The 10,871-nt window shown below is 37.8% G+C and overlaps 1 protein-coding gene across 1 annotated transcript in view; it reads right to left on the bottom strand.

The window, feature by feature from the left end:
- Positions 1-8,779: 8,779 nt before the first annotated feature.
- The window catches only part of LOC107568707 (pleiotrophin-like), an 8,499-nt gene continuing 6,407 nt past the window's right edge, over positions 8,780-10,871 (bottom strand). Inside the window, exons 2-3 of the mRNA XM_016254684.1 lie at positions 10,312-10,485; positions 8,780-8,958 (exon numbers count right to left, since the gene is read on the bottom strand). Coding sequence (XP_016110170.1) covers positions 8,780-8,958; positions 10,312-10,485 — 353 coding nt within the window. The remainder of the gene's footprint in view (positions 8,959-10,311; positions 10,486-10,871) is intronic.

Genomic DNA, 10,871 nt, shown 5'->3' on the forward strand with positions numbered 1-10,871 from the left:
CCCCCGAGCTCTCCCCCCCTCCCCTACACGCCCCTCCTCCCACCCACGCACACTCACACTCACACTCACATGCACACTCACACACTCTCACACACACACACACTCACACGCACACTCTCACATTCACACTCACACTCACACGCACACTCACACACTCTCACACTCACTCTCACACTCACTCTCACACTCTCACACGCTCACACACTCACACACTCACACTCACACGCACACGCACACGCACACGCACACTCACACTCACACTCACACACACACACACACACACACACACACACACACACACACACCTCGCTCTCCGTTCCCTGGATTCCCTTTTGTTAACAATTTTTAGATAAAGATATGAACCCATACTTGGTTTAAAAACCTAACCTTTACCTTGATGTGGAGAGCGGTTGGACACACTCTCACACTCTCTCTCTCTCACACACACACTCTCACACTCTCTCTCTCTCACACACACGCTCTCACACACACACTCTCACACTCTCTCTCACACACACACACGCTCTCACACATGCACACATGCACACACACACGCTCACGCTCTCACACACATGCACACACACACGCTCACTCACACACACACGCACACGCTCACGCACACGCACACGCACACGCACACGCACACGCACACACACACGCACACGCTCACGCTCACGCTCACACTCACACTCACACTCACACACTCACACTCTCACTCTCACTCTCACACTCTCACTCTCACTCTCACTCACACTCACACACACTCACACTCACACTCACACTCACACTCACACACTCTCACACTCTCTCACACACACACACACACACACATACTCTCACACACACACACACACACACACAAATCTCATGAAAACACAACCTATTTCAGCCCCAAATCAAGTGAGATAAAAATAAGAAATAACCTTTTGCTTAAAGAAAATGAATCCTGTTTCATGCACATTAAGACAGTTTTGCATTGAGACATTATTTTAATGGCAATTAAAGAGATTTAACCCTGTATTCTCTGTTCCATTAATTATGGATCATACATTTGAATATTTTGCTTTTGAGGTATTTTTTTTTATAATTCTCATTATGATTTTTTTATGTATTACAGTATTTTATATTGCAGTATTTTTATTTTAAAATTAAAGATAAAATTAATTTCTTATTTATTTTAAATGAGTTAATTTAAAAATAGTTTAACATTAAAAATAGCTTTATTGTTTATTTAAATCAGCATAAAATGTTATTGTGATCTATTAGAGTATTTTTTCATTAAAAAATATGAATAAAATGGAGACTTGAGAAGAAGTTTTGCTCTCTGTGTGTCAGTTTAAATAATTGTGCTGTGCATGTCATTTTAGTGTGTTAGCAATTGGAAAAAACTGTAAAATGACAATTTTTATTCAAATAGCATTAAATGCTACTGTGATCTGTAAATATTTTACCATTCAACATAACTATTTTTCTATTAGTCATGTTGTTGCATGATAATGAGAACTTAAATAAAATTTATAATTTTAAATATAATTTTAAATAGAAAATACTTTATTTATAGCAGTATAAAATGCTACTGTGATCTATAAATAAATGAATAATTTTTTTCCATTACAGCAATTTTTCTTTCTTTCTTTCTTTCGCATGACAATGAGACTTTGGATGAAATGTGACAAACACTGACACTAGAAATCCAGATAATCACGCTGAATGATTCTACTGTTATAAGAGGATATTTATAAAGGTTCCTCTGCATAAATCTCATCTCAGATATGAAATGAAGCTTGACTTAGTTTAATTAATGTTCTTCTCGAGCTGGTGGACGTCACCTGTTGATCAGAGTTGATCAAGTGTAAAAGTTCTCGTTGTCATCAACACCTGCCATCTGCATTCATGTCTAAACTCGCCAAACATCTACGTTTTCACTCAAAACAATCAAAATGTGCAGAAAATCTTCATTAAACTGACTGATGATGATTGCATGTCCAATAACGCCATCCAAGCGTTCATAGCATTAGCATAAAGATTAAACCCATTCAAATCAAACACAAAAACAACCAGAAGACCATCAGCAGAACAACGGCTAATTCTAGAATAAAACCGGAGGAAAGATGAATGACAAATGAGATCTACAGATCAACTGCGTGTCTCCTCTAGAGATCTCGGCGTCTCAACATGTGCTCAGATTTCACAGGATCACAGAAGCCTGCCAACAAACATCAGAGATCTCAAACATTAAATACTGTGGATGAAAAAGAATAAATAAATACATACATACATACATTTTTTTTTAGGTCCAAAGATTGAAATAATTCAGATTTTTAAATGTTTTTGAAAGAAGTCTCCTGCTCATCAAAGCTGGATTGATTTGAGCAAAAAAATAAATAAACAAATAAAATAAAAGAAGAAACATTACAATTTAAAATGACTATGTAAATGACTAATAAATATAATTTATCCTGTGATGGCAAAACTTAAATGACATTTTCAAATATATTCTAATTGTAATATATTTCGGCTATATTAAAAACATTACAGATATTATGTATTATATGCTGTATTATAAATTTATTCCAAACTCTCTCTCTCTATATATATATATACAGTTGTTTGTGTTCGATTTTACTTCCCCACAAGAGTTTGAGAAACTTCTGAAATCAAGTTTGTAATTAAATTAAATGAAACATAACTGAGCATTTCAATGAAGCCTCGTTGAGTTTTGACTGAGCGACATCTGAGCAATAACATTAGAGCAGCTGTGATCTGTGAGTCATCCACACACACACACACACACACACACACACATCAGCATCTGCGTCTCATGAGCTGGACGGACAGCAGCGGTTCAGCCTGTTATAAGAGAAACAGCCTTTAATATGAGCCAAATCATGTGACCTGACAGAGAGACACAAACAGACGTCCGGCCAATCAGAGGCTCTGAAAATCCTCATCGCTTCACCATGAACATCAGCGAGAGTGATGTGACGTCCTGTCTGGCCTGCTGTACCGCGGGACGCACTAACAGGTGAGATGTGTCTGTGTCTCTTTCTAATTGTAATATATTTCGGCTATATTAAAAACATTACAGATATTATGTATTATATGCTGTATTATAAATTTATTCCAAACTCTCTCTCTCTATATATATATATACAGTTGTTTGTGTTCGATTTTACTTCCCCACAAGAGTTTGAGAAACTTCTGAAATCAAGTTTGTAATTAAATTAAATGAAACATAACTGAGCATTTCAATGAAGCCTCGTTGAGTTTTGACTGAGCGACATCTGAGCAATAACATTAGAGCAGCTGTGATCTGTGAGTCATCCACACACACACACATCAGCATCTGCGTCTCATGAGCTGGACGGACAGCAGCGGTTCAGCCTGTTATAAGAGAAACAGCCTTTAATATGAGCCAAATCATGTGACCTGACAGAGAGACACAAACAGACGTCCGGCCAATCAGAGGCTCTGAAAATCCTCATCGCTTCACCATGAACATCAGCGAGAGTGATGTGACGTCCTGTCTGGCCTGCTGTACCGCGGGACGCACTAACAGGTGAGATGTGTCTGTGTCTCTGTGTGTGTGTGTGTGTTTACATCCGTTCATCCATCTGTGACAGTGGCACCCGCTCCCAAACCCCCACAATTCTCTCTGCTGCTGCTCTTATCACCTCAAACAGACCCCGGCGAAAACATCCCTCTCACCCTGTCTGTGTGTGTGTGTGTGTGTGTGTGTGTGTGTGTGAGAGAGTGTGTGAGTGTGTGTGTGTGTGAGTGTGTGTGTGTGTGTGTGTGTGTGTGAGTGAGAGTGTGTGAGTGTGTGTGTTCCATCTGTAGGGAATTTCTAGGGAGTTCCTAATCACTTAATCACTCTGTTTTTACATCCGTTCATCCATCTGTGACAGTGGCACCCGCTCCCAAACCCCCACAATTCTCTCTGCTGCTGCTCTTATCACCTCAAACAGACCCCGGCGAAAACATCCCTCTCACCCTGTGTGTGTGTGTGTGTGTGTGTGTGTGTGTGTGTGTGAGAGAGTGCGTGAGTGTGTGTGTGTGTGAGTGTGTGTGTGTTCCATCTGTAGGGAATTTCTAGGGAGTTCCTAATCACTTCTGTCCTCTGTTTGTTGGCACACAGAAAAGGGCACAGACACACATTATCTACAGATACAGCATCACACACACACACACACACGCAGTCCCAGAGGAACATTTGATATGCTCAGATGTTGCTTTCATAGTTTATTAATTAAATACCATTCAAAAGTCTAGAATAATTAAGATTGTGTAATGTTTTTGTCTCTTCTGCTCACCAAAGCTGCATTGATTTGCTCAAAAATACAGTAAATATGTGATAAAATGTATGTGATATAATATGTTAAACTGTAATTTATTCCTGTGATTAAAGCTGTATTTTCAGCATCAGTACTCCAGTCTTCAGTGTCACATGATCTTCAGAAATCATTCTAATATGCTGCTCATGAAACATTTATGCATTTATGATATGTTGAAAACAGTTATTACTGTTTTTATCCATTCCAGACAAATCCATCTCCCCTCCACTTCCTCATCCTCTCATCCTCTTTCTGATCCAGCAGCATTCACAACCGTTACTACAGCACTTGAACACTGGTTAATAACATTTACAGCAACAGTGAGGTTTAGAAAAGCTGTTCTTGACCCGAATGTCATCTCTGACTGGTTCACTGTCCATTTCATCCCAACACAATCATTTCACGACATCTTTATCAGTTAAATAAATGCATATGCTGCTGTCTGTCTGTGTGTTTTCTTTTGCGGTGGAAAATTAAATTGTGACTTTCAGATTGAAAGATTGAAAAATTAGTAGATTAAGACGAATTTCTTTTGATCAGCCTGAATTGTTGCCAACATTTACATTTGCATTTATTCATTTAGCAGATGCTTTCATCCAAAGCGACTTACAAATGAGGAATATTACAGCACGAGGGATTCATCAGCGGGAGACGGTAGCAGTAGAAATACTGCGGTAACATACAAGTGCTGCCATGAATCTCAGCGTATTCCCTTCATAATAATATGAAGCACAGATGACGACAACAACACAAACCAGCCGTCTGTGGCCTTTAACACAGACACACACTGTGAAACCATCATATTTATTCAACTTTAATAGAGTCTTTAGAATCTTCTTGAGCTTGAGAAAAACCTTATTGATCAATATTTCAGCATAACCTTACGATATAACAGTCCTGCGGTTCAAAACACAGACCTGTATACTGTATAGAAAAATAATACGAGAATAGTCTGCAATAATGGCAAACATTAGCATATTGCTGCATGGTTAATTTGGTCATTTGGATTCTTAATGCTTTTTAAGGCATTATGGGCAAAAATGTTGTTTTTTTCATGCACTGGTCAGTTTTTGGGCTAATTTGTCTTATTTCAGACTAGTGGGGGGAAAAACATCAAAAACACATTTAAGTGTTTATTTTATTCAGATTTATTTATGTACATCTGTAGATTTAGTTCCAATTTAACACCTTTAAAACCTGTTTCTCAAAATAAACTTTTACATTTTTTACTTCACTTATACACACAAAACTGTACTTGTACACTGGTTTTATTCCTCTCTGTATTCTGAAGGGTATTACAGAGGGTTCTGTTTGTTGTTTGGGGTTTTATGCAACATTTTATTCCAAAAAACATGGTGAAAATGCATTTTTCCTGTTTGCTGACAGCATTTTTTGATTTATGGAGTGAGAAAAAAAAAATTCCAAAGTCCCCTCTATAAAAATCTTTATCCAATGTTCGGATCTCTGTTCTGGAAATGCATGCATATTACTGCATATTTAATTAGATAATGCATTGTTTGCATATTTCAACTTGTAATACAAAACATCTGTATTACTGTAATGTGATTAATCAACTAGCGAAGTATAGTCATTCAAATTTTTACCTTATTCACCTGTGGTGTTTTGCCTTAATATAAACATCTGCATCTGTAGATTTCAATTCCAATCCAAATCTTTAAAGGCTGTCAGTTTTTCCTCCATTTCAGCAGCGCTTACGTCAAACTTTCCAGTTGTATTCCTATCTACATTCTGGAGCGTTTTAATGAGGGGTTTATATATCATAGATCATTTGCTTGGTTTATGTTGCATTTTATGCCTAAAAACATTGTGAAATGTATTTTTTCTGGCTGTTGACAGTATTTTCTGATTTATAGAGTAATAAAAAGAGAAATCCAAAATCACTGTAATAAGTCAACAAAATGAAACAAGAAGTTTTAATCTGGATCTATCCAATGTTCGGATCTCTGTTCTGGAAATGTATGCAAATTAGTGCATCGTTAATTAGATAATGCATTGTTTGCATATTTCAGCATAACAATGCAGGATACTTGTAAATCAAAGCAATGATTAATCAACTAGGGAAGTATGAGGAACATTTGATATGCTCAGATGTTGCTTTCATAGTTTATTAATTAAATACCATTCAAAAGTCTAGAATAATTAAGATTGTGTAATGTTTTTGTCTCTTCTGCTCACCAAAGCTGCATTGATTTGCTCAAAAATACAGTAAATATGTGATAAAATGTATGTGATAGATTATGTTAAACTGTAATTTATTCCTGTGATTAAAGCTGTATTTTCAGCATCAGTACTCCAGTCTTCAGTGTCACATGATCTTCAGAAATCATTCTAATATGCTGCTCATGAAACATTTATGATTATTATCAATGTTGAAAACAGTTATTACTGTTTTTATCCATTCCAGACAAATCCATCTCCCCTCCACTTCCTCATCCTCCCTCTCTCTTTCTGATCCAGCAGCATTCACAACCGTTACTACAGCACTTGAACACTGGTTAATAACATTTACAGCAACAGTGAGGTTTAGAAAAGCTGTTCTTGACCCGAATGTCATCTCTGACTGGTTCACTGTCCATTTCATCCCAACACAATCATTTCACGACATCTTTATCAGTTAAATAAATGCATATGCTGCTGTCTGTCTGTGTGTTTTCTTTTGCGGTGGAAAATTAAATTGTGACTTTCAGATTGAAAAATGATGCTCTTGGTAGATTAAGACGAATTTCTTTTGATCAGCCTGAATTGTTGCCAACATTTACATTTGCATTTATTCATTTAGCAGATGCTTTCATCCAAAGCGACTTACAAATGAGGAATATTACAGCACGAGGGATTCATCAGCGGGAGACGGTAGCAGTAGAAATACTGCGGTAACATACAAGTGCTGCCATGAATCTCAGCGTATTCCCTTCATAATAATATGAAGCACAGATGACGACAACAACACAAACCAGCCGTCTGTGGCCTTTAACACAGACACACACTGTGAAACCATCATATTTATTCAACTTTAATAGAGTCTTTAGAATCTTCTTGAGCTTGAGAAAAACCTTATTGATCAATATTTCAGCATAACCTTACGATATAACAGTCCTGCGGTTCAAAACACAGACCTGTATACTGTATAGAAAAATAATACGAGAATAGTCTGCAATAATGGCAAACATTAGCATATTGCTGCATGGTTAATTTGGTCATTTGGATTCTTAATGCTTTTTAAGGCATTATGGGCAAAAATGTTGTTTTTTTCATGCACTGGTCAGTTTTTGGGCTAATTTGTCTTATTTCAGACTAGTGGGGGGAAAAACATCAAAAACACATTTAAGTGTTTATTTTATTCAGATTTATTTATGTACATCTGTAGATTTAGTTCCAATTTAACACCTTTAAAACCTGTTTCTCAAAATAAACTTTTACATTTTTTACTTCACTTATACACACAAAACTGTACTTGTACACTGGTTTTATTCCTCTCTGTATTCTGAAGGGTATTACAGAGGGTTCTGTTTGTTGTTTGGGGTTTTATGCAACATTTTATTCCAAAAAACATGGTGAAAATGCATTTTTCCTGTTTGCTGACAGCATTTTTTGATTTATGGAGTGAGAAAAAAAAAATTCCAAAGTCCCCTCTATAAAAATCTTTATCCAATGTTCGGATCTCTGTTCTGGAAATGCATGCATATTACTGCATATTTAATTAGATAATGCATTGTTTGCATATTTCAACTTGTAATACAAAACAACTGTATTACTGTAATGTGATTAATCAACTAGCGAAGTATAGTCATTCAAATTTTTACCTTATTCACCTGTGGTGTTTTGCCTTAATATAAACATCTGCATCTGTAGATTTCAATTCCAATCCAAATCTTTAAAGGCTGTCAGTTTTTCCTCCATTTCAGCAGCGCTTACGTCAAACTTTCCAGTTGTATTCCTATCTACATTCTGGAGCGTTTTAATGAGGGGTTTATATATCATAGATCATTTGCTTGGTTTATGTTGCATTTTATGCCTAAAAACATTGTGAAATGTATTTTTTCTGGCTGTTGACAGTATTTTCTGATTTATAGAGTAATAAAAAGAGAAATCCAAAATCACTGTAATAAGTCAACAAAATGAAACAAGAAGTTTTAATCTGGATCTATCCAATGTTCGGATCTCTGTTCTGGAAATGTATGCAAATTAGTGCATCGTTAATTAGATAATGCATTGTTTGCATATTTCAGCATAACAATGCAGGATACTTGTAAATCAAAGCAATGATTAATCAACTAGGGAAGTATGGTAATTATCATTTTTACCCTATTCACCTGTGGTGTCTTGCCTTGATGCAAAAATATTTTTAGCACTCCAATCAAATCATTGATACAGCTTCTGTATTCACTCAAGATGAGTACATGTCATGCTCAATATATTTTATGTCTTTATGAGTATATTCTTGTACCTTGTATCTTGGGCTTGGGTTTGCCGCAGGGTTTGGTGGCGCTGACGGTGTTCGGGCAGTTAGCGTCCATCAGCGCTCGCTTCAGCATGCCGGTGCGCGTCTTCATTCCCGTGGTCGAGTCACACTCTCCCCACACCTGAAAATCATACTTACACTCACCTGCAAAAGACAAAAACCCACAACTTGATTTTGACGAGTTCAAATCCAACATAATTATACGAAACTGTCAAAAATACACTATTTTAAAAGCAAAACATACATGCATAAACAGGTTTCCAAATTTACTGTCTTAATACATCTTCCTGGTGTTATTGTGACGGATACATCAGTGCATGTTATTCTGAAAAAATAAATGTTAGTCTTCATAATCTTGAACTAGTTTTCAGCTGACGTCTCCAATTCTTTTTTCAACCATCTGTCCAAAGGAGAAACTTTTCACCATGCAATAACTCCCAAAGTTTAAAACCACATTTTTTTCTTGTTGAATATCCTGTTTCACTTGGAAAAACATCAGATTATGGAAGTAAAACAGGTTGCCGGCTACACAAGGGAAAAGAAACCACAACCCATACTACATTAAATACAGGTTCACTTACAGTGAGGTTTGTTTTGCGAGGTGAATTATTGGCTGCCAAGAGCATGAGACCATCAAAATGCAATTTTACACGATAAACAATTTAGGTAGTGTTGGGTTGGCACTCGATGGCTAATGTAAAATCGGGATCCTGAAGCAAAACCAATTGCGAAGCCCTGATCTATGCTCTCGTTCCTTTATCTCTCGTCTCATTTCATCTTTCATTCTTTCTGTCCATGCTTTGGAGTGATTTCTCTCAGTCTCTGCCGGAATGGATGGGGGTTAAACTGCTTCAATCAAGCACAAAATTGTCTCTAATGACATATTTAAAGGCAGAGAGAATGTAATTACATGCAGCAGCCCTCCGGCTGAATGGCCGCTGTCCTGAATCGAGACCCTCAAAAATGAGGCCGGTGTGAAATAGAACCCTTATAACTCAAGAGGAAAAATTCTGCACTAGACATCAGCATTTCAACACTAAACTATTCTGACACGGCTGCTGAACTACACAGAAATACACAGAGGATTCATCACTCAACGTTTAGTGTGATCATGTTTTATTAAGTCTGTGATTTCTGATGTTCTTTCAGAGCGAGATGGTCTTGCACATTCCCAGAGAAAGACTTCTTAGAGAAAACACCCTACAGTTTCAGTGTTTGTTGATAGTTTATGTGCATACCTACAAATCCCGAGGGATGGTGGCATATGCTTTCTCTCTCTCTTTCACACACACACACACACACACACACACACACACACACACACACACACACACAAAGTGGTATATTCTGCCAGCTTGTTTCTGGCTCTCACTGCAGTCGTGTCATTTCTGAGGACAGAATTCTGTGAGAATCTCCATCCTGTTACTCCACAGTGCAGGTTTATTTACCCTGAGTCCTGTGTGTGTGTATGCAACCTGTGTTTGTGTGGCTTCTCACCTCCAAACTGCTTTTTCCAGTTGCAGGGGATTTTGCAGCGCTGGGTTTTGATGGTCTGTTTACAGTCGTTGCCGGTGCGTGTGCCCTCTCTGGTGCCCAGGCCGCAGTCACCCTCGTTAGCCACACACACGCTCCACTGCCACTCGCCACAATCCGATTTACGCTCTTTCTTACCTGTCAGAATGAGAGCACACAGAGTTTCATATTGCACCTTACAATTGTAAGTATGAGAGACAGAGAGAGTGTGTGGGTTGATACAGAGCAGTGTGAGGTGATACTCAGCAGTGTGTGTGTGTGGAAATATAGAGTGCTGAGAGGTAATTCAGAGCAGTATGAGGAAATACAGAGCGGCACTGGTAATAGAGTGCGGCGTGAGTGACAGAGCAGCATAGGGTAATCTATAACGGCTCAGGTGATATAGAGCAGTATGGGATCGTACAGAGCAGTGAGAGTTATATAGATCAGTACTGGGTAATATAGAGCAGCGTGGGTTATATAGAGCAGTATGGAGTAATATAGAGCGCGTGGGTTTTATAGAGCAGTATGGCGTAATATAGAGC

This window comes from Sinocyclocheilus grahami, unplaced genomic scaffold, assembly GCF_001515645.1.
Source record: "Sinocyclocheilus grahami isolate Dianchi unplaced genomic scaffold, SAMN03320097.WGS_v1.1 scaffold1275.1, whole genome shotgun sequence".
Classification (NCBI taxonomy): domain Eukaryota; kingdom Metazoa; phylum Chordata; class Actinopteri; order Cypriniformes; family Cyprinidae; genus Sinocyclocheilus; species Sinocyclocheilus grahami.